Below are 26,396 nucleotides of genomic sequence, written 5' to 3' on the forward strand. Positions count from 1 at the left end.
GCTGAAGTGAGGTAAATTTTCGAAATCTGTTATTAGTTGTGTAATAACCAATACTTGGTACACTTCGGGACTATATATATATATATATATATATATATATATATATATATATATATATATATATATATATATATATATATATATATATATATATATATATATATATATATATATATTTATATATATATAGATATTAATATATATATATATATATATATATATATATATTATATATATATATATATATATATATATATATATATATATATATATATATATATATATATATATATATATATATATATATATATATATATATATACATATTTATTTATATATTTATATCTTTGTGTGTGTGTGTGTAGTGGCCACAATACCCTCTTCACTTCTAGAATTCTTCACACTTTTTGAATACCCTTGTCACTATAAAACTTAAGAACCAAATGAAGAACAAACAGAAGACATTCTGACCCCCATAGTAGGATTCGGACCTGTGACCGGAATACCAGAACGAGGTAACGTTAACCACCTGACTGGAAAGGTCAGGTGGTTAACTGGCAATCTCATTAACTCCTGATGTCTTTTAATTTTTCAACTTCTTAATTGCCCTTCTCATATTATCAACAGTCAGTTTCACAGAAATTCTCAACCTTAGGTTACCTTTCCTTACTCTTGCCTCATTCAGCTGCATTTTCCTTTTATTTTCCATTGTCAATATTTCTTCAAATACTCACTCCATCGAGCCTGTATTACATTCACCTTAGACAACATCTCTTCATTTGCATCTTTCATTCTAATATCCATTTATTTATTAACCGGCATTTACTTTCCCATTTATTTTAATTTATAGCTTTCTCTTCCTCTCGGTTTTTCTCTATGCCAGCGCATGTTCCTATTTTTTGTATTACAACTGCTCCTCAAATAGTCTTTTATTTCCTCATCCCATCGCAATACAGGACATAAGACCTTTCTGAATTGTGTATTGTAAAATATACATGCGTTTGGCTCTTTTAAATCGCAGTCTTAATTATTTATTTAAAAAAAAAAGCACAGTTTTTTCTACTGGGCTTTTCCTGAAGGCGTATCCTTGTTTGTAACACTTACGAAGATCACTAGACTATTACCAGATGACCTTTTCCGTCTGCAAGTTTCTTTTTGTTATTGACTCCAGGCGAGACTGATGTTGACGTTGCTTGGTTAATCGACATTTTATTCTATGTATTTGTTAGGCAATAATGAAATTTCATCTGCCGGAAGAGACGACATTTTCGCGATAAAGGAAATATTAATTTGGCATTTTAGTGACATGAATGTTGATTGAAAGTCATTTATGACAATGTAAAGTATTCTTAAATACAGCTAAATATCAAGTAAACATCATCGTACACTTCACTATCTAAAATGACCTCTCTTCCATGCGTTACAATTTAGAAGAAATCAGGTGAACGACATTTAAACCTTATTTATTTATTTGTTTATTTATTTATACATATATTCCTTTATTTATTTATTAATATTACCGTGCAGAGGAAGGCAGATGACGCGGCGGCTGAGTTTTTACTGATTCATTCCCGTAGATGAATGAGGTCTCCAATGCTCATAAGGGCAGGTATTTTTGTTAATATGATATACAAATAAATGTCGGTTACCCTTAACGCATTTTTGGTCTAGTGCCGAGAGCTAATATTTTTCATGGCTTATTCAAGAACCGTTAATAGACGTAGTTTTAATTGTATAATTTTATATTTTCCTGTCTTTCTTGTTGATATTGTCAATGCACCAACTGTGAGATTTTTTTATTCGTTTTTGTTAAAGTACTCCTTGTCCCACTATATATATGGCAAATTATTCGTTCGTGAAGACTTTTGTAAATCCATTCTGGCAAAACAAATTCCACTCCAGGTGGAACAGACAGCCATATTCAAGTCGAGTACCGAAGGGATTATCCGCTTCCCTGATTTCAACAGATTACTTTTAAAAAGATTCCACTTGAATAATAGATTTGAGTCCTTCTATGGAATATTTTTTTATATAACTTTTAAATATAGCATGCTTTATTTAGCAGGTTACTCAAATAGATAAATGTTCATCTCTATGTAAAAATGTAATATACAGTAGCGTGGCATCTTGCAAACCCTCTTTATATGGAAACAACATTGAAAACCTGTGTAAGGAAAGAGCTTATTATTTTGGAGGAAATTAGAAAAATGAATCACGCTCAATTTGAAATTTGGCCTGTTTCATTCTAATGAGCGTTAACGAGTTACCCTGAGGGCTTCATGATGATTACAGGTTGAGTCGTTTTTTCGACAATGGAAATATATGAAATGGAATAAATATGGATGCGGACGGTCTTACGTATAATAAACCTGAGTATATTATTAGATCATAGTTCACAGATCCTTTCAAAAATGAGAAATAATGAAGAAAAAATCAGTTTAAGTAGAGCAAACTCCAGCTAATGGCTGGGGATAAATAAGGAATGTGAAGGGCTGAATCTTCGATAAATCATATATACAGTAGATAATGCTTTGGGATTTGTTATTAACTGAACTTCATTACAGGCAAGAGTCTGGATGGACATGAAGAGAAAATAGTGATATTTATATCTCGTTCTTACGGTGTATAACAGACATAAGGGTTAATATTATCCCTTCCCTTGTAATGATTTTTTATTCATCTTATTTCCCAGTGATTATAATATTAAAAACCTAGCTATCGAGTTTTCTATTCTATAATGATAATGTTGAATAAGAAGTGGGAATAATATTAGCCATGTTTCTAACTTGGAAAAATTTATTGAAAGTCGATCTTTGTTATGTATAATTGAACACAACTAAAAAAAAAAAAAATCCAGGGAAATTATGTATGAATAATCTTGCTCGCAGACAGTTAATAAATTTGATTTATACCAACAAATGGCGAAGAAAATATTATAATTCCATTTAATAGAATGTAATAAATCCTCGAAAAGACTACAAAACAGACAAAGATTGGTAGTCGCACAAAATTATTAAAATGAATATTTTTATAATGAAGAAAAGGGGTAAAATACACGACGAAAGTGTTTTATATTTCTGTCAGATCCTGAAAAACATCAAGGACTTGATAACACTGACGGCCGGTAAGTGACAAATGGCGATCAGTAAGATAAAGGAAAGTGGGTCATGTCCTGTGAAATGACGTTTAAGTCGTTCCACATTATGATTTTAAAGCCTCAGCTGATAAGGATAGTGACTTGTTATTCTCGCATACTGAAAACTTTATCACCTCCAAGAAACAAATTTTCCTACCTTAAAGTAAAGGCGATGTTTTATCAAGCTTTATTTTCTGGATTTCTTCATCTTGCTGTCCAACCACTCTAGTTTCCTCTTGTCTTTGTCTGAAGCTCTGAATGGCCGACAGTGCCCCAGAGCTTGGATTGACAGTCTGAATTTCATAAAAATGAAAAATATCATTATAATATGAGAAGCGAGGTAGCAGTGTTTGTCCGCCTGTTTGCTTAAAAAAAATATTTTTTTATTTTTTTAAGGAAACAGGCGGAAGAACACTACTACCTCGTTTCCCGTATTATAATTTGATTTTTCTTATTAGTTTTCTGCAAAAGAAAACTATTGTTCCGGCTTTGTCTCTCCGTCCGCACTTTTTTCTGTCCGCTCTTTTTCTGTCCGACCTCAGAGCTTAGAAACTACTGAGGCTACAGGGCTGCAAATTGGCATGTTGACCATCCACCCTCCAGTCATCAAACCTACCAAATTGCAGCCCTCTAGCCTCAGAAGTTTTTATTTTATTTAAGGTTAAAGTTAGACATGACCGTGCGTCTGGCAAAGCTATGGGACAGGTTACCACCGGGCCGTGGCCGAAAATTTCATGGGCCGCGGCTCATACAGCATTATACGTTGTCCAGAAGACTCGATTGGGCCGAATATACTTAGGAGCATTTTTTACTTGTTTTCTTTTTTCTTTACTTTTAAGGAAACGGGTGGACGAGCACTACCACCTTGTTTTCTGTATTATAATGTAATTTTTTATTCTTTATTAAATTTGGGCTGTCAAGCCAAGCACTGGGACACTTCCGGCCTTTCAGCGCTAAAGACAATGAAAAAGGGAGTTGGAGTGGCTGGACAGCTAGATAAAGAGACCCAGAAAATAACGATGAAGCACAAGAATTTAATGTGGAACTGGGGGAAAACCCCACACTACACTAAGAAGTAATAGTTCGAGAGGTTGGACAGCAAGACTGAAGAAAGGAAACAGGGATGGCAGCAAAGTAAAAGGATAAAAAGTTGGTGCCGGAAAGGGACCTTACAAACAGCGTTTAGTAAGGCTTACAGCGCACCATGTGAGGTGAACTGACGGCAATACACTCTCACGTGGTCCAGTGTTACTATTACCCCTGATAAAAATATCAAGAAGAATGAAATAGCAATAATGGTAGTTAAAAAATTCCCATAGTAGCTCGAGAAATGAAATGGAGAAACAAACCCAGTTATGTATGGACACAAATATATCTAAAAATAAATCTATACAGAGATCTTTCTGTTCGAAGGGGGATCGAACAGATTCCGAAAGCTCTCTGTGTATAGATTTATTTTTAAATATATCTGTACCCATACATAACTGTGGATTTGTTTCTCCAATAACGGTAGTAAGCATACAAGCCATGGGAGTCCTGCTAACATTATCATCATCATCACTACTATATTTCCCCGCAGGGGTTAGTGCCGCCAGTGCACGTCGTGCTGTGCACTGCAGGCATTACTAAAGTTTAGTTCTTTGCTGCGTGCATTCGGCCCCTAGCTGCAACCCCTTTCGTTTCTTTTACTGTACCTCCTTTCATATTCCCTTTCTTCCATCTTATTTTCCACCCTCTCCTAACAATTAATTCATGGTGCACCTGCGAGGTTTGCCTCCTGTTACACCTTTCAAGGCTTTTACTTTCAATTTCCGTTTCAGCGCCGAATGACCTCATAGGTCCCGGTGCTTGGCCTTTGGCCTAAATTCTATATTCAATTCATTTCAGTTCAGCCACTACTGTTGACGTTTTTGACAAAATGCGGAAGAACGCGAAGAAAATAAAGAGAGAGCAAAAGCCACACGTAATTGCCTGCTTATTTTACTTTCGCTCCAGAGGCCTGAAAATTCAGGCGAAAAAATAGCGGGTCAGTGTCGCATTCCGTAATGGGAATTACGCTGCTTGTTGCAAGCGCTGCATCATATTCTTTCCTCCCGATGCATTATGCAAGCGTTGTTTCGCATGATATTATACCGGGAGCATCAGAAGAGAATTTACTCCCTCGGCATTTAATGAAGTTCCTTGGGTATAATGAGGTCCTTTGTGCTCACTTCATTTTGTGTCTTTGCGAAACAGAGGTAAAAGTGGGTACTTCTTCGTACGGACTTATAGGTATTAATTGTGTATACATGTACGTGATTTGTATGGTTTTTAAAGCATATTTTGGCCGCCCCCCCCAAAAAAAAAATAGAAAATTAATATTCATTTCACAGATTTACTTGTCCCAGAGTCAGGAATGCAAAGTGCGTTACTTACATATGCGTTCGTTGACACACATTTCATTCACATTCAGGCATACGTACATAAGTATGTATGTATGTATGTATGTGTGTATGTATATATGTATGTATGTATATATGTATGTATGAGTATATATATATATATATATATATATATATATATATATATATATATATATATACATACATACATACATATATACATATATACATACATATATACATACATACATACATATATACATACATACATGCACGCAAACATATTTAACGAGTTCTCCTTGAAGCGGTATGGATTTAGATAATTGAAATTACAGACAACTGTCATTACCGCATTACGTGCTAACATCTGAATCAGGGCTAAATTTTCTGTGCACATAAAATCCACATCAGGAGCCACGTTGCATATATACACAGAAGGCTGAAGGCCGCTTGTCTAATCAAAGCTCCACATTAGCTACTATGCCCTCCTTGCTAATTCCTTTCTTCCCGAGACGGGCAGATTGCATACCGTTTTCCGTGCACCTATTGTTTTGTCTTCTCCGAAAGTGGTTAATTAATTGAACTGGTGCCATCAATAAAATTCACTATGAAAATGAAAAAGGATGGGATCATACCCTTTATGGATTCCCAATACATTATCAGTTTTTACAGAAAACCCAACAATATTTTTGCCTGTTTTCTTTTTTTACTCTGATCACAGATAGAAATTTAGGAAATCAGTTTTCACATTCATGTTCTTAAACACATTATGTATAAAGAGACCTGAACACGTTAACGATGAAATAGATATGATTGGGAATACAGGCATTTCACACTCTTCCAACGCTTTCTTACTCCTCGCAAAATGTGCAGATGATTTACTCATACAGATTCCACCTTTCTCACTTTCTGCACATTCATCAACCATTCTTTCACTCAGTAGAGGTTAAAACCCCGCTAATTGAAATACATCATAGATTTAAAATCACTGAAGAGAGAAGATCATATATTAGTCTCCACCTTTTTCACTTTCTGCGTGTTCATCAACCATCCTTTCATTAAACAGAGGTTTCAAATCCCCGGTTTAATTGAAATTCGCCATAGATTTCAAGTCACTGAAAAGAGATCACATAACAGGCTGTGACTGTAGTTGGTAACTGTCTCGCATTATTATGCCATATATTATCTTATATGAATTAAATAGATATCGACTTAATTACTAAACTAACAAGTAGAAAATGTGATTAACAATTGTCTAGAGATTTACTTGCCTTAAAATCTTTGGAACGTTCTTACAGGTAAGTATGATTTAATTCTTAATTGCAAAAGTATTCAGTGGAAACGCAACCTAACGCCATTTCCCAGCCGAGGCCTGAAGAACACAGTAAATGGAAGGAAGAAGAATGGGGCTTTATTATAAAGACTATAGATCTTTCTGTCTCTTGAAAGAAAGGTTGTCAGATTCACGAATAACAGAAGACGCAAGAGAATCCCAGCGCACACAAGGCGCGGGAAAGAGAAAGAATGGCCAAGCCGAGTCTATAAAGCAGCAAAACCTCTCATTACAGTTTTACAGAACGCGAATTCATCAAGAGCGAGGCTGGAACTTATGAAAACCCGAATAAGAATTCTAGGGGCGCCCCGAACACGCCAGAGAAATACCGCGAGGGATAATGTAAGTTCATAAACAAACGCGGGCAGGTAATTTCCGGCCAGTCCTCCTGAGAGAAAAAGTTAATTACGCCTCAGCGTAGTTCCCCCAAAAAGAGAAAGCATTAGTGGTGCGTTTCCTTACACGGCTTCATAAAAATGGCCGCATTTGTTCCTGTCAAGGACTTGTATACATACAGCGGTTGATTAAGAACTGTTATGAAAACTGGAGTGCCGTTTGATCATTGGAAATAAGACCGCAAAAAAAGAGTACAAGATTGCAGAATGATTTTTCCATCTTTTTTTAGCATAGGCCCTTTCAAATAGTTGTAATAAGATATTCTTTAATTTTTTTAAGAGAGAGAGAGAGAGAGAGAGAGAGAGAGAGAGAGAGAGAGAGAGTTTTATTTGGCTAGCCATACTCGCCTTAGACAGCTAAAAAAATAAATAAATAACTAGAAAATGTACAAATAAAACAAATACATATATGATTATCTTCCGATTCCGTTATTTAAGAAATTCTTGCAATTTACTTCTAGTTTTCGATGGCATTAAGTAATTTGACGCCAGTTTATCGCATCATAACAGTCTATCAATCAACTAATTATCAGCAAAATTGGTAAATTTGATGCCTTGGGTGATTAGTGAAATTAAAGAAAACTCATTGACAGTTCAAAACTTTTACCAGTTTTGTTTACTAAATAGAAGAAAAATAAAAAATAAAAACGATTAGCATCATAATTAGTATAGACGGAAAGCAAACAAAGAAAAAATGCTTGCAGTCAAGATGTCGAAACATTCCAGCTATTAATGGGCGTTTTAAAGGTAATGAAGAGCGATATTTTCTTCGCTCAAAATGTCATCTCATTTGAGAGAAGGCAAAAAGTGAAGGATAAACTTCCGCACTATCTCATTTTTCAGAGTTTTATTAAGACTGGGTATAATTTACCTTAATTCTTCGGGGAAAACAGTTGCATTTTTTTATTGAGTTTTAAAATCTTTTGATCTAAAAGTTCCAGGAATATCCCATCAAGTTTTATTAATGGGATTCCAAATTTTGTAATTCTGGAGACCAACTCATTTATTGGCACTGTATCTAATTAGTGCTGAATAAAACCTGCAGAGTTTTAAAATTCTTCGTTACTTCTTAATTCCCGTCAATTCTGATTTTTTTATCCGTATTTGCTTGATATATATATATATATATATATATATATATATATATATATATATATATATATATATATATATATATATATATATATATATATATATATGAAATTTTTATCACACCGTGATTTATATACAATCATGAAGCTACATAATGTCGCTTAAAATACGCTGTAGAATTGTTCTATATGATAAATATGGGGATGAACCCGCGACATCCGTTGACGTAAACCATTGAGCCATCTTGATGGCTTGGAGTCAGGTTCGTGTCCCCACGATTCCAATTTATTTATCACTTATATTTATAAATATTATATGATTATATATATATATATATATATATATATATATATATATATATATATATATATATATATATATATATATATATATATATATATATATATATATATATATATATATATATATATTGTGAAATACTGTCTTCTATTACATAACATACACTACAGTTACAGTTTATAAATATATATGTATGTATATCAAACTTCCGTGTGTAACAGTGCAAAAGTAAACCTCTCGAGATGAATACTCTGCCTGTTGTGAGATTAACTATCATGCCCTAGAGTTATTTTCTTTCATCACTAGATAATAATTTTCAGCCAGTTCTTAGGTATAGTAATTTGCATTTAAGAGAGCAAAAACCAAAAATACGCGTTTCCGTGCAACATTCGGTAATTATTAACAAGCCCCTACCTTAGTAACACAAAAACATTTGTTTATTTACGAAATGTTATTTGTTTTAACAGACAGTAAATAATAGAAATGTATGGAGAAAAAACCATGAATGTAACAACAAATCATATCTCTCTCTCTCTCTCTCTCTCTCTCTCTCTCTCTCTCTCTCTCTCTCATATTTTTCCATCTCATAATTGCTTCCCTTTGTTACCTTGTGACATCTTACAAATTAAACACCGCGGTTGACACAGAGGGAAGCGACGGTTTCATATGAAGAAAAAAATATTTTTGCCAAGGTTTAGAAGGTATTCCCTTTAACCACGTAAATAATTGCTTCTTTTTATGTATGTCTGCAGATAAATTGATCATTTTTTTAGGCCATACCAACAAGATATAGTTTAATTTATGGTAAATGTTGATGGTAACATATTGAAGAGAAAATTGTTGCCCAATATTAATCTCTCTCTCTCTCTCTCTCTCTCTCTCTCTCTCTCTCTCTCTCTCTCTCTGCTTTGAAGGTTTTTATTATACTTCTCTCTCTCTCTCTCTCTCTCTCTCTCTCTCTCTCTCTCTCTCTCTCTCCTCTCTAGAAGCGAGAAACAAGCAGGAAATCCCCTCCTTCGCCAAAAAGGATTCTTCGATCTCATTACTTTCCCTTAATGCAACAATATATGTTGATGTTGTTGTTGACATCGTGTTCGGAGTTCCATTATTCCCTCCTCATCAGATTCTCTCTCTCTCTCTCTCTCTCTCTCTCTCTCTCTCTCTCTCTCTCTCTCTCTCTCTCTCTCTCTGTTGTTTTGCTTGTCGATAACTCAGTGTTTTTCTTTGATGTGCCTCCCCTTCAGTGTCAAAGGGGATAGATAACATTATCTATTTTTTGCTGCTGTCAGGAAACCCTTTTTTTCATTCTTAAATATTTCGCTAGTATGTTTAACCAATACAAACTTATAATTAGGGGGAATTTCAAGGTTCAATATATTCTTCGTTTAAATCCTCAGTAAATCCCATTCGTTCATTCTTATCAGATTATCCCCAAAGTGACAGAAATTATGCAGGTGGAAGGATTATCTTTTCATCATGCTATTTTCCGATAATGGTTGAATGTGCTGGGAAAAAAATGACTCTGTAACAATTTGTCTCAATTATTTTATCATAGCAAATTTTCTTTTTTTCATTCTATGACAGAACTGGTATTATTATAACGTATACGTAAGTTTAAAGGACAAGTGGAAAGCGTCTTCTTTATAAATCCTTATGTTTTGTTTCTGTTGTTTATTTAATTTATTTTTGTTTTTTTTTATTTTTTGTCTCAGAAGTAACTCTTAGCTGTTGTCTTCATTTGGAATTTTTTTCCATTAGTTTTTAAGACATTCGCATCATCTTTACTTATTATTCAAAATAAAACTCATATAAAACGTTAAATATATATTCTATTCACTTCCTTTACTATGCCTCGATTCTTCTTCTTCTCTCTCTCTCTCTCTCTCTCTCTCTCTCTCTCTCTCTCTCTCTCTCTCTCTCTCTCTCTCTCTCTCGATTCTCATTAAGCAATTCAATACCAAATGTCAAGTTCACGTAGAAGTTACTATATTAAACACTCTGTTTACCTTTGCTTGATTACATGATCTCTCTCTCTCTCTCTCTCTCTCTCTCTCTCTCTCTCTCTCTCTCTCTCTCTCTCTCTCTCTCTCTCTCTCTCTCTCTCTCTCTCTCTCTCGATTCTCATTAAGCAATTCAATACCAAATGTCAAGTTCAAATGTTAAGTTCATGATCTCTCTCTCTCTCTCTCTCTCTCTCTCTCTCTCTCTCTCTCTCTCTCTCTCTCTCTCTCGTATTCAATACCAAATGTTAAGTTACTAGTTATATAGACACTCTATTTACCTTTGCTTGATTACATGATCTCTCTCTCTCTCTCTCTCTCTCTCTCTCTCTCTCTCTCTCTCTCTCTCTCTCTCTCTATCTCATTAAGCAATTCGATACCAAATGTCAAGTTCACACAGGAGTTACTAAATTAAACACTCTATTTACCTTTGCTTGATTACATGATCTCTCTCTCTCTCTCTCTCATTCTCTCTCAAGTTCTCTATTTCTTTCTTGATTCTCTCTCTCTCTCTCTCTCTCTATTCTCATTAAGCAATTCGATACCAAATGTCAAGTTCACGTAGGAGTTACTAAATTAAACACTCTATTTACCGTTGCCTGATTACATGACCTCTCTCTCTCTCTCTCTCTCTCTCTCTCTCTCTCTCTCTCTCTCTCTCCCCTCGTATCATTACGCACTGTCTCTTTTCCCTGTTTCCCCTCATCTGGGCCAGCATTTCCATCCGGGAGCCATCCCAGTCTTTACCACGGGTGGCTTCCCCTCTGTGAACATATGAGGGTAATCGCACTTCTAATATACAGTACAGCGATCTCGCGTTGGCAGAGGCGGACCTTGCCTGTGAAAGACGATTTTGAAGGAAATGTTTTAGTGTGTTCCAGTAGCGTGGGTTTATGATAGCTTCTCTGACTCGTGTGTTTTAGTACACACACACACACACACACGCACGCACACGTACATATATATATATATATATATATATATATATATATATATATATATATATATATATATATATGTGTGTGTGTGTGTGTGTGTGTGTGTGTGTGTGTGTGTGTATGTATAACTGAATCACGAAAATATGGAACGTGGTGAATATATAAATAAAGACAAAATCCACGAAGGAAAGAGAAACGATGGAGAGCTGCGAGGCCTTTCGACTGTTGTCCTTTACTTAGCACACTGAAGAAATATAAATATAAGTTTACAAAGGAACCTCATATAAATGACAGATGGGGATTACAAACGAAAAAATATGTACCTGGAATCCAGTACAATTGAAGAATTAGTAGAACTGACAAAACAAGGTTAAATATGTAAGAGGTTTTACAAAGCATTAGGATCAACAGTTCAGAAGCAGGGACAGGACAATTAAAAGACTGACAACCAAAAAATGTTATAAAAGTACAACTTAATAATTCTCTTTTTTTTTGTAAATACTAACAATTTTTGCAAGATGAACATTTTTATAAATAAAAAATTGTATTAAACATACGAATGCATAGAAAATATATATAAGGTAACTAATTTGTAATTAAGTCAGTGATTTTATCTTTTAGGTCATTCTCGAATATTTTTCTAATACAGGGGTTTGAATAATACATGCCAGGGCTAAGGTTAAAATTACAGCTGGAAGTAAGCTTATAACAGCGGATTCCAAAAGATTTCTTGAAAAAAAATCTTTCGATCTGGCAATCACTGAACTTTCAGTCCAATTTATCCTGTGAGAGCTTTCACTGAAATGAATGAATATAGCATTAGATGTTGATCCTGTTTTGACTGAATACTTATGTTGCTTAATACGTACATCTAAATCTTTGCTAGACTGGCCAATATAAAAAGAGGGCAGCCCAAACATGGAATTTTATATATTATGTTGTTGTTTTCTTTAGGGTCATTTTTATTAACATTCCTTTTAGCATGTTATGATAAGAAAAAACGAGGTTGACATTAAAAGATTTTAACAGAGATTTTATGTTTTCAAAACCAATAAAATCAGGCAAGCTAAGAATGTTCTTTGCGGTTTCTTTCTCTATGTTACATTCACTATAAAACTTTTTGTGGGCTTTATTATAAAAAATATCTAATATATGTGAAGGATAACATAAATCTGTCCCTATTTTTCTTATGTATTCGATTTCTTGATCTTTTAATGTCAACCTCGTTTTTTCCTATAATAACACACTAAAAGGAATGTTAATAAAAAATAGCCCTAAAGAAAACAAAAACATAAAACAGGAGCAGTCCAAACATGGAACTGTATATATTATGTTGTTTTCTTTGGGGCTACTTTTTATTAACATTCCTTTTAGTGTGTTATTATAGGAAAAAACGAGGTTGACAATAAAAGATCAAGAAATCGAATACATAAGAAAAATAGGGACAGATTTATGTTATCCTTCACATATACTAGATATTTGCTATAATAAAGCCCACTAAAAGTTTTATAGTGGATGTAACATAGAGAAAGAAACCCCTAAGAACTTCTTAGCTTGCCAGATTTTAGTGGTTTTGAAAACATAAAATCATTGTTAAAATCTTTTAATATCAACCTCGTTTTTTCCAATAACAACACACTAAAAGGAATGTTAATAAAAAAAATAGCCCTAAAGAAAACAACAACATATAATATGTAAAATTCCATGTTTGGACTGCGCCACTTTTTATATTGGCCAATCCAGCAAAGATTTAGATGTATGTATTAAGCAACATAAGTATTCAATCAAAAATGGACAAACACCAAATGCTATATTCATTCATTTCAATGAAAACACTCACATAATAAATTGGACTGAAAGTTCAGTGATTGCCAGATCGAAAGATTTCTCTTCAAGAAATCTTTTAGAATCCGCTATTATACAGCTTACTTCCAGCTGTAATTTTAACCTTAGGCCTGGCATGTATTATTTAAACCCTGTATTAGAAAAATGTCCAAGAATGACCTAAAAGATAAAATCACTGACTTAATTACAAATTAGTTACCTTATATATATTATCTACGCATTTGTATGTTTAATATAATTTTTTATTTGTAAAAATGTTCATCTTGCAAAAATTTTTTGTAAACAAAGAGAATTATTGAAATGTACTTTTATAACATTTTTTGGTAGTCAGTTACCACCTTGTATAATCTTTTAATTGTCCTGTCCCTTCATCTGAACGGTTGATCCTAATCCTTTGTAAAACCTCTTAAATATTTTACCTTGTTTTGGCAGTTCTACTAATTCTTTTGTGTTGGATTCCAGGTTCATACTTGTAATTCATTCATATGAGCTTTCTTTGTAAACTCATTCTTATATTTCTTCAGTGTGCTAAGTAAAGGCCTCGCAGCACTCCATCGTTTTTCTTTCCTTCGTTGATTTTGTCTTTATATATATATATATATATATATATATATATATATATATATATATATATATATATAATCCCCATATATCATGTATGTAAGTATGTATATGTATATGTATATGATGTGTATATGTATATGTATATGTGTGAATCATTTTTATGAATATTCAGGTTCAAAGAATCAGGTTTTAGTCTTTTGGTTTGGTTGTAAGTAGTTCTTTGGGGGATATTGTTGTTTGTGTCCAGATCCTTTTGACATTGGTTGAGAATTCCACTGTAGTCGAACTTCCAAGAACTCAATTCACTTCTTAAACAACAATAATAATTTTAACTTTCCTCAATCGTTCTTTGCCCAGAAATCGAATGAGGTTGCTCACTTAAGAGAATAAATGGTATTGATGTTAGATATATATATATATATATATATATATATATATATATATATATATATATATATATATATATATATATATATATATATATATATATATATGTGTGTGTATATGTAATGTATGTATATGTATGTACGTATGAGTGTGTCAACACAGTGATTTGAATCATAAGCTATCCGATTTTGATGCTATACCCAGTGAATCAACTATAAAGCGGTCTTGTCAAATATTACTTATTAGGACAAGAGAAACGCCTTACATGGGAAGCCACTAATAATTCAGGAAAGGAAGCCGTTCTATTTTGAATGCCCTGAGTAGGAAGACTAATGGCCTTCCTTTACTTACAGGACAGTTCCTCACATTGTGGAAATCAGTGTCCACAAATAAATCGCCCGCTGGGGAATCTCCACTGAAAGAATATTTGTTTTCCATTAGTGCAGTGGATGATCCTTTTTCAATTTCCATTTTTTATAGGCTTCGTTCTTTTTTTTATTCTTTTTATTGACTTGCAGTAGAACAAAAGATATTTTTTGGTATAGATACGTTTCTTTCTTAATTGTGTTCGATAGGTAGAATTTGAAACAGCTGAAAAAGTAAGAGTACTGACTCTCTTTTAGGCTTGCCGTAGAATTCTTTCATGTTACGTAAGAGTAACGTGTTAGTTGTTAGTTGTCTCTTACATAACGGAAATTATCAAACTAAGGTTACAGATATCTTATATATATATATATATATATATATATATATATATATATATATATATATATATATATATATATATATATATATATATATATATATAAATATATATATATATATATATATATATATATATATATATATATATATATATATATATATATATATATGTATGTGTGTGTGTGTTTGTATTTATATGATAACTTGCTGCTATACAGAGAGGCACTATGCAAGGAAATTATGAATAAAAAAAGCAATATATATAGTTATTCATGTTTTAAAATTTTTAAAAATGTAATGTGTCTACATCCATTACCAATAACTGTAATCGCTTCAAATCCCTGACAGGAAAATCACAGGCAGACACTAAAAAAAAAAAAAAAAAAAAAAGTGATTGCCGGCGAGCCAGTGAACTAAATGGGAGCGGGAATTGAAAACCGATAATGGTCACTTCAAAATGCTGTTTAGTTGTTTTGTCGACAATGCAATGGCTGTGACAACCGTTGTGGAATTGCGCTGTTTTCAAGAACTTTGTTTTATTCAGAAATATTTTTCTTCCTCGTTTCTGCTCCTTAAGAATGGGAGTTTTTCGACTTCTTATACTTTATTTGTCTTTTTTATTCCGAAATATTACAGTAGATCAATCGTCTGATTTGCGAAGAGAGAATTGAAACAGTTAGTTTGTTTGACAGTTTTTAATTATTTGCCAGGGAAGCTGCCTGTGGTGATCAAATTATTTATTCTTAAAATCTCTATTTATGGTCATTTCAACTTCGATCAGGGATTATACAGTTCAATATTATATGGCCATATTATAGCTAACTAACTCATACGTTATCCTAAAAAAATAAAATCAGTGAATCGAAGTTCCTTGTAATATTTATCTTGATTAAACTTCAATGGAAACATTAACAAAGAGCTCTTAAATATTTTGTGGTTCAAAAAACATTGGAATACAATAAGGTGAATATGTATTTTTTTTAGTATATTATCTGATTAGTAGCTATGGGAATGCAATGCTATTAAATTAACTCTTCATTTTTTATATAAATAGAATAAATGAATTAAATTTGTATTATAAGTGGACTATGACTACGATTCATACCTATAAGACTTTTGTTAATTTAACTTTGGATTCTTATTTCCTTAAAACATAAAAGTAGTTAGTTTACAGTATTTCATTTGGAAAAGTCGATCATAAGAAATTACACTATTTTGTAAAATGTATTTCTTTAAACATGTATTTCGTAATTTATTTTGGGCGAAAACGGAAATACTGTAATTAAATAAGCAGTACAATTCCGCGTCAATTTCGTAACATCTAACCGAAGCTGTTTTGGTAAGACAGCAATACAAAAGGCCAACCTGTTCGATTTAATTAACAGTTAAACCAGTACGGAACCTGTATTATTTGTTCAGATGATAGGATGATAATTTGGATGGAAATATTAGATTTATTCATAGGATACCTTTTTATTAGTAGATGGAAGGATATAGAGAATTAATGTATGTTAATGTAAGATGATCACGTATATATATATATATATATATATATATATATATATATATATATATATATATATATATATATATATATATATGTGTGTGTGTGTGTGTGTGTGTGTATGTATATATATATATATATATGTATGCATAAATATATATATATATATATATATATATATATATATATATATATATATATATATATATATATATATATATATATATATATATATATATATATATATATATATAAATATATATATATATATATATATATATATATATATATATATATATATATATATATATATATATATATATATATATATATATATAAATGCAATGATTGCCCTTTCTAGCTTCAGAAATGATAAGTGAATATGTTAAAGATCCACAGTATTCATTCCCTCTTACCTCCGCAGGGTGACTGTCATCTCGAATTATATCAGGCCACGACGGACAACCTAATCCTTCAAGTGAGACATTCCCAGATGGCACCGGGGAACAGGAATAGGAATTATTCGCTTTACATGATGCAAGAGGAACGGGTGAGTAGAAAAGGAAAGATTAGAGAAAGTCACTCTACTCGTACACACACACACACACACACACACACACACACACACACACACACATATATATATATATATATATATATATATATATATATATATATATATATATATATATATACAGTATATATATATATGTATGTATATATATATATATATATATATATATATATATATATATATATATATATATATATGTGTGTGTGTGTGTGTGTGTGTGTGTGTGTGTGTGTGTGTGTGTTTGCGTCTGTACGTGTGTGTGTAAAACAATGTTAGCAGTAATAGTAATAATACGTGTTGTTGAGCAAATCTTAATAATATTTTTATCTAATATTGAAATTTATCAGGTTTCCTCGTAAATGAAAATAACAAATAATAATAATAATAATAATAATAATAATAATAATAATAATAATAATAATAATAATAATAATAATAATGACAAATTATAGATAAAATAACGTGAGGTCGAAAAATATTTTTGAGACATGGAAAAATGTTACGCTTTCTATTTCCTTTCTTTCTCTCCCGTTAAACAATCTGATGCCTTGTTATTCTCTGTGAACTTACGCTTAATATGTATAACCACAGTACATTTATTACGTAAACCTAAATGTGACTGGAAATGCATTTCATTTAACTTTTCTCTGGATATTGCCACTATTTCCATATGTCGCGCAGTTCATCATTTACACTGAATACGATGTATACTACATTTACAATGAGGTATACATAATTTATTACTTATTGCATCGACTAAATCGACTAAGTGTGACTGCCGGCACAGCTAGATACTCATATCTATCCATGTCCCGAGGATCTCCCTTACCCATAATATGTGATAGTTGACACAAGCGTCTCATGTTCAATCCTGACTGCTGACACAACCAGCCTAAAGCTCATAATTGGCCTATGACACAGATATCTAGTAGCTAAAGCTTACAATTGGCCTATGACACAAATATCTGATAGCTAAAGCTCACAATTGCCTATGACACAAATATCTAATAGCTAAAGCTCACAATTGGCCTATGACAAATATCTAATAGCTAAAGCTCACTATTGGCCTATGACACAAATATCTAATAGCTAAAGCTCACAATTGGCCTATGACACAAATATCTAATAGCTAAAGCTCACAATTGGCCTATGACACAAATATCTAATAGCTAATGCTCACAATTGGCCTATGACACAAACATCTAATGGCTAAATCTCACAATTGGCCTATGACACAAATATCTAATAGCTAAAGCTCACAATTGGCTTATGACACAAATATCTAATAGCTAATGCTCACAATTGGCCTATGACACAAACATCTAATGGCTAAATCTCACAATTGGCCTATGACACAAATATCTAATAGCTATTGTATCCGACTGCTGACGAAAGCATTTGTTACCCATGATATTTGACTAATGACGAAACAAGTCTGATGATTATAATTCTGCCCTAAAATGGAAGACTGCAGTATCTGCAAAAATACAGAACTAAGAAAAATGGTAGATACTGCAGTTTTCCCTTGCCTTATTACTGATTTTACAGATACTGCAAATGGGGCCCCTAAATAAAGCACTGAAGAGTCATTCTGAAACTGCAGTAACTTGTGTATTAGTGTTTCACGAACCCAATAGGTGAAAATTTTGCATACCCCAATTTCATTTGAAAAAATTTTGCTGAGACACTGGGGTTTTTCCATTTATTGACAGAAGTATCTAACGACCATAGAATTGGCTGATTCGAAACCCCAAGCATTTAATGCATATAAGAAGAAATCCAGTGTTCATATTTGACTGTTTATATAAGCATCTACTTACACAGAGCGTCTAATGCCCATGTATATCTGACAGTTGACACATACAGTCAGCAAGAGATTTCGGAACACTTATAACTTATTTTCTCTCTGTTCTTGTTATCAGGATCATTACTTCAGCTCCAGATCCACGATGTGAGGAAAAGTGACCAGGAAGCTGAAATCTGAGATCTAATGATTTGTTATTGGCTTTTCCTTGAATCTCAGAAATCGAGGGATGCTTATCTCTTTTAAGTACTGGGATTCAAGTCTTGCTTTTTTTTTACTTGGTATTTTTTCCACAGTGTCCGATTATTTCGTAATGCTTTATTTTCTCTCGGAAGAAGGAAGAGAACGTTATAAAGATTTAGAAATTAATTGGTGCAGTGATTAAAACTTCGCCAGTTAAATCTCTCTTTCTCTCTTTCTTCGATATATGTATATATATATATATATATATATATATATATATATATATATATATATATATATATATATATATATATATATATATATATATATATATTACACAAACACACACACAAATATATATACATATATATATATATATATATATATATATATATATATATATATATATATATATATATATATATATATATATATATATATATATATATCAATTTATTTATCCAGTGCGTGACAGGCATATGCATGCCCTTCTCTTTTCTGGTCTTCAACAAACCACAGTCGACTAACTACCACGTACATAATTTTCTCCATAGGTGGACAGAAATTGTCCTTTTATATACAGAATACCAATGACCTTTTGTGATTATGCTGAATGTATCCATATCCAACATATATATGACGAAAATATATATATATATATCACAAATATAAATGGACTTTGGCAGTCTAGTAATGAAATTGTGAAAAAATCAAAGAGAGAGAGAGTGAGAGAGAGAGAGAGAGAGAGAAAATATATATGTGGCCTGTCACCTCAAGTTGGTTGGAGGAATATAAAGGTGCCAACGCCTTCCCTTTAAGTGACACCTTGACACTCATGACCTGGCCCTCTTTTTCCTGGGAGACTTCGGAGGAGAAAAATTATTTACTGACAATATTCTCTACCCGAAAGGAGACCTCTTTCTTCCTCACTTATCCTCATATTTAATTTTTTAGTTTTCTGTACTATAAAAGAAAGTTATTGTGCCCGTTTTGTCTGTCCGTCCGCACTTTTTCTGTCCGCCTCAGATCTTGAAAATTTCTGAGGCTAGAGGGTTGCAAATTAGTGTGTTGATCATCTACCCTCCAATCATCAAACATACCAAATTGCAGCCCTCTAACTTCAGTGGTTTTTTATTTTATTTAAGGTTAAATTTAGCCATAATCGTGCGTCTGGCAACGATATAGGACAGGCCACCACCCGGCCGTGGTTAAATGTTCATAGGCCGCTGTTCATACAGCATTATACCGAAGCCACCGAAAGATAGATCTATTTTCGGTGGCCTTAATTACAAGCTTTACAGAAAACTCGATTGCGCCGAAGAAACCGGAGCATTTTTACTTGTTTTTTATTTCAATGAAATTTTCGTTCCGGTTTTCTCTCTTCCGTCAAATAATTTAAATTTCCAAATATTTTTATTCGAGAGATAATTACTACCAGAATTTTTTTTTATTATACTAGACTTTTCTTCTTTCCAGCCCATTTTATAGCAAGGGTTTTTTATTCCAGGATTTATTTTTATCCCGATTATATTTAAATTCCTTTTTTTTTACTCCAGGATTTATTTTTATCCCGATTACATTTAAATTTCTTTTTTTTATTCCAGGATTTATTTTTATCGCGATTATATTTAAATTTCATTTTTTTTATTCCAGGATTATACTTTTTATCATGATTTATATTTAAATTTAAATCTCTTTTTTATTCCAGGATTTATTTTTATCACGATTATATTTAAATTTCATGTTTTTTATTCCAGGATTTATTTTTATCCCGATTATATTTGAATTTCTTTTTTTTTCCGAGGGTTTATTTTTATCCCGATTATATTTAAATTTCTTTTTTTTATCTTCATAAGTTCAGCCTTCGACTGCGTATGCTGACTTATCCATTTTATTTTTTCTTAAGATAACTACAATAATTTCTCTCTCTTTATGTATTTGTATATATGTTACCTGCTCAAGAAAATTAACGGGGATGGCTCAGGACTTAAATGAATTTATCTAATCAAACAAACAAAACTGTACAATCTCGATTCATTCAGAGATTAAAAGTAAATTGACGAAATTTGCAAAGATCCTTTGCACTCTAATTATATAAAATTCTGATGGAATACTTTTGGGTGGAGTGGCAAAACGCAATAAATAATAAACAAATTAAATAGATATACATATAAATAAATGAATGAACAAATAAATAAAAAAATTGTTAAACTAAAAAGTGCAAAGTAATTCCAATTGAGTGAGAGAAAAAAGAAAGATTGAAATAATATACTTTTTAAATGTAGGAAACTGAAGGGGAAGAGACACGGCCATATCGTAAGAAAGAAAGGTCTTTACAATATACCTTTTTCGTCCAGTCTTATCTTTACCAGACCTCATGCAACTGGAACGTCTATGAACCACCCCATTTCTTGTGAAGTACCTCATTAGAAAGGACAATTCACCGTGAAATCCCCCATGTCTGCTTTTAAGATGAAAAAATTTTTATTTCTTTTAAGAACCGAGTCTTTGGAGTATAGTTCATCTGTACTACTAATTTTGAGAACAAATCCTTCTAATGTCGATTCCTTTTTTTAATATAACTTTCTCCATTTTTCCTTTCGAATTTTTTCTCCAGTTCTCAAGAAATCCTTCCGTGGAGGTGCTCTTTCCCAGCGTAAACGAATTTGCACCTTTTCGAAATAGCTGTAAAATTACTGGAAAAAAATAAAAGGCTTCGATATATATTCAGATATGTATAGCCTGTCTGTTAAATAGAAGCATGACGAAGGGTCTGAGGATCACTGAGGAGAGCAGAAAGTCACTTATAGAGAGAATCTTCTAGTGATTTTCAGATGCAGTTTTTCGAATGATAAATTTGCTTTTTTATCAGGTGATCGAAGAAGATGCGATACCCAACACAGTCAACTAGACCTGGAAAACGCCATAATGGATGCCAAAGAATAACAGACGTTTACTAGGGACTAGAAGACACATTCAAAGAACAGGATTTTAAAAGTTTTTAAGAGAATAACAGCTCTTAGCACAGTGAAAATAGACACAGAATTGAACATTTTAACAGATTCTTGAACAGAAGCGTCTGATTGATTGATTTATAGATTTTAGACATACATGCCAACCATTGGGGCAACTAAGGCCATTCAGCGCTAAAACGGAAATTGACGGGAAAAGTTTGAAAGGTGTAACAGGAGGAAAACCTCGCAGTTGCACTATGAATCAATTGTTAGGAGAGGGGGGACAGTAAGATATAAGAAGGCGAATATGAACGGAGGTACAGTAAAAGGAATGAAAGCAGTTGCAGCTAGGGACCCGAGGGACGCTGCATAGACCCTCAAGTATTGCCTACATTGCACCGCATGGGGTGCACTGACGGCACCACCTCCTTACAGGGATGAACTGAATCGAGAGAGGAGAGTTTAATGGGCAGAACAAGGACGAATAAGAGATGATGTGAAAATGAACGTTTTTTATGGATTACAAGATACCTATAGATCATTAAAAGTTTGTGTAAAATAACTACACTTGATACAATAGATGTAGAGAGGAACTGAACGGTTTAACAGATTCACAGGTAAAACCGAGGGAGGCGATTTTAATTTGAATAAGTAACCGAATAACAAAAGATGTAAAAACAAGAATTTTCACAACACTCTTTTAACGACAAGATTGTCGAAAGATTGTAGAAAAGAACAGAGATGAGATAAAAAATAAATAGATAAAATTTGAAGGTTTTAACAGATTCACAGGTAAAATCAAGAGAGGCGAGTTGAACTCGAATAAGTAGCACGAACAACAGATGTAAAAACAAGCGTTTTCACAACATACTGTACTTCTAACGAAAAGATTGTTAAAAGATTATAGAAAACAACAATGCTTAGCACAATAAAAATAAAAGAGTTGAACATTTTAATAGATTCTCAGGAGGAACAGTAGAATGTTTTCTTATTTTTTTTTAAAGAATAACGAAACATCCCCTTCAAAGAAAATGGTTCTGCGTATGATGTCGCCGGCGAGGAATCAAACGAGGGGAAGAAAATACCCTTGAATATGTAAATATATTTTTCCTTGCTTTATTTTTTCCTCGTCCTTTTTTTCTTTTCTTCTTTTTTTTCGTGTGGGGAGTGAGGTTATGATAAGAGAAAATATTCTGGCCGCTTTAAAAAGGCGAAAGAAACCGTAATGTCTGGAAAATTCCAGACATATTTTATTTCTGGAAATCCAAAACTCCTCTGTTATTTCGTAAATCCTTTTCTTTATTTGTGTTCCATTTTCTTTACTCGATATTGCTGTCTTGCACTTTCCTCTATTTTTCCAAGGCTATGACAATCTCTCTCTCTCTCTCTCTCTCTCTCTCTCTCTCTCTCTCTCTCTCTCTCTCTCTCTCTCTCTCTCTCTGCCTGACTGTCTTTCCGTAAGTTATTGATTAAGAAAGTGAGACTTGATACTGAAAAAGACATTCTTTATGGATTTTTCTTATTTAAACCAACAGAATTCGTTACTAAAACAGTCCCTTGAATAAGTTAAGGTAAAATTATATAGCCTGCATAAGTAAGCCTGATGTGGTACATACACACTCATTTACATACACATACACACGTGCATATATGTATATATGCTGTATGTATATATATATATATATATATATATATATATATATATATATATATATATATATATATATATATATATAAATAATCTGTATGTATGTATATATATGTATATACATACATATATGTATATACATATATATATATATATATATATATATATATATATATATATATATATATATATATATATATATAATCTGTATGTATGTATATATATATATATATACATCCATATATATATATATATATATATATATATATATATATATATATATATATATATATATATATACTTATTTTAAATACATGTAAATGTGAGTGGCGTGCATGTGTATCAGAGTGTGAATGCGTAAATGCAATAATCTTTGCGTATACGTGACGAAACTAGAAAATAAATCCAACAGCTGTATTACAAAAAATCCACTTATTGGCTTCAAAAGCTTTTGTGTCATGATAACCGCTTAAAGTTAAAATACCATTGCCATTAAGAGATGAAATATGTTTTACGCTTTTTCGAATTTTTCGAAAGGAAAACTTTCCTTGAAGTGATTCCGTTATTTATCAATGTTACTGGAAATGCATATGATAATTTAGAGCTCACGAGAAATTCATAACATGTGTCTTGGAAAAACAACCATCTAATGTCTGAATGTGTATGATAGTTGCAGTAAATTTAACTGTGACTCTTATAACTTTACTCTGTCGTCAACAGAAAGATATAATTCGCCCTTTCTTACATTGTATATTTGGGAACGAGCTAAAAAGGAATTGGCTGTCCCTCCCCTTTCTTCTGCCCACATATATGAAGATAAATAATCAGAAATTAAAAATATACAAATGATAAACAGAGTAGAGGAAAGCTGGATTACCGAATACCAAAAATAGCTGCTGTAAATTATAACATTCAAGCAAAGAAAAGATTGCTGTATAAAAATAATTATGATGTTGTTTATGTAAAGAAGAGGAAACGGATGAATAATGAGGGAAAAACATGTTTCTGAGTGAATCAAGAGGAGGACGAATTTGGGCATAAACACAATTAGGACATTCATATTAGTAATAAATTATCTTTTTTTTTTTTCAACTTGACGGATCTTTTTTTTTGTGGTCTGGTCCTGACACTCTAATGGTCTTAAGGCTAAAAAAAATAAGCTTTAAGAAAAATAAATCTTCAGCACAAAGGTGTACTGAATTTTTACCTGGTATTGTTAGCAAATGATTGCCAATGACATGTTGGTAATAAAACTAGTTATTAACATTGCAAGACTTAAGCGATAATGGCACAAGAGCGTGAGAAAAATAAAACCACTGGAAAGACTGAAAAAAATTGCACTCAATAACCAAAGAGTGATAACAAATAAGTCTTCCGATGGTAATGCAAAAAATGAAAAAAATTAAATTGGAAATAAGACACTAAGGAGAATATAAGTATTTGATCAAAGGGGGAAAAAAAGAGGGAAAAATATTGTTGCCCTTTCACGGATCACCTAGTTTTTCCTAAATAATTAGCAGTCTTCTTAATATATAAGCATATATATATATATATATATATATATATATATATATATATATATATATATATATATATATATATATATATATATATATATATATATATATATATATATATATATATATATATATGTGTGTGTGTTCATTTGTGTATCTAAGTATTTAGAAATCTGTTTATCAGCATACAGTACATAAATTCAAATTCAAACCAAGTGGTCCTCTGACTTCCAAATATACTCGAAATATGCTCAAAGTACTTAACCTTATCCGATACCAAACCGAAAAATCACTCTCTTCACTGGGCATTTAAATTATTTCTTAATAAGTTTTATTTCAATACAATTTTCCAACTCGCGTTCTTATTTCGCAAGTATGTCAACACATCCAATGACTGATGTCTGCTTTTGAGCTAGATTTGTTTTTATCAAATTGATCTTAAATTCTTTTAGCTTCTTTGTAAAAGGGGAATTTTCTTAAGCCCGTGTCTGAAGGTTGAGTTTCTTTTATAATGAAATATCAGCCATGACATCATTGGCATTGGATGATTATTATCAACTTCTTTTCATGCATTTTTAATCTCATCTGAAAGGCACAGATTATTTTGCAACACATGTAAAGATAACAAAAAAAAGTATAGTGGACCTCGCAGGAATTTTTTTTTATATTTTTCTAATTTCATCTAAAAGGTAATGATCACAACGCATGTAAAGATAAAAAAAAATGAAAACTACAACAAACCTCACTAGAATACCAAGTCAGGCAATTTTCGTAAAATCCTGCAAACGGGCTTATGTGCAGTGAATTATGCAAATAGGCCTCAGCTGTATTAGAAATGCAGATGGAATAAAGGGGCACATTTTGACTCTTTCTACCTTCAGAGGTGTTTTTATTCGTTGTGTTTTCCTTATTTGTTTGTTTTACATCAGTGTGGCTCTCTTCTAAATAACTTGAAGATACATACCTTAGGTTATCAGGTAAAGCTATAGAGAGTCTTCATCTTGCTGAATAGATATAACTGGCAAATTAATGTGCAAGAAGTTTTTTATTTGTTTGTTTTGCATAAGTGTGTCTCCATTTTTAACCATTTTTAATGAAGGCATCATCCTAGTGCCAGGTAAGCTTATAGGGATTCT

General features: G+C 32.2%; 1 protein-coding gene across 1 annotated transcript in view; it reads left to right on the forward strand.

Annotated features, from left to right (window-relative positions):
- The window catches only part of LOC136855562 (uncharacterized), a 244,629-nt gene that overhangs the window by 204,725 nt on the left and 13,508 nt on the right, over positions 1-26,396 (forward strand). Inside the window, exon 16 of the mRNA XM_067132664.1 lies at positions 17,005-17,130. Coding sequence (XP_066988765.1) covers positions 17,005-17,130 — 126 coding nt within the window. The remainder of the gene's footprint in view (positions 1-17,004; positions 17,131-26,396) is intronic.

This window comes from Macrobrachium rosenbergii, chromosome 3 (assembly GCF_040412425.1).
Source record: "Macrobrachium rosenbergii isolate ZJJX-2024 chromosome 3, ASM4041242v1, whole genome shotgun sequence".
Lineage (NCBI taxonomy): Eukaryota > Metazoa > Arthropoda > Malacostraca > Decapoda > Palaemonidae > Macrobrachium > Macrobrachium rosenbergii.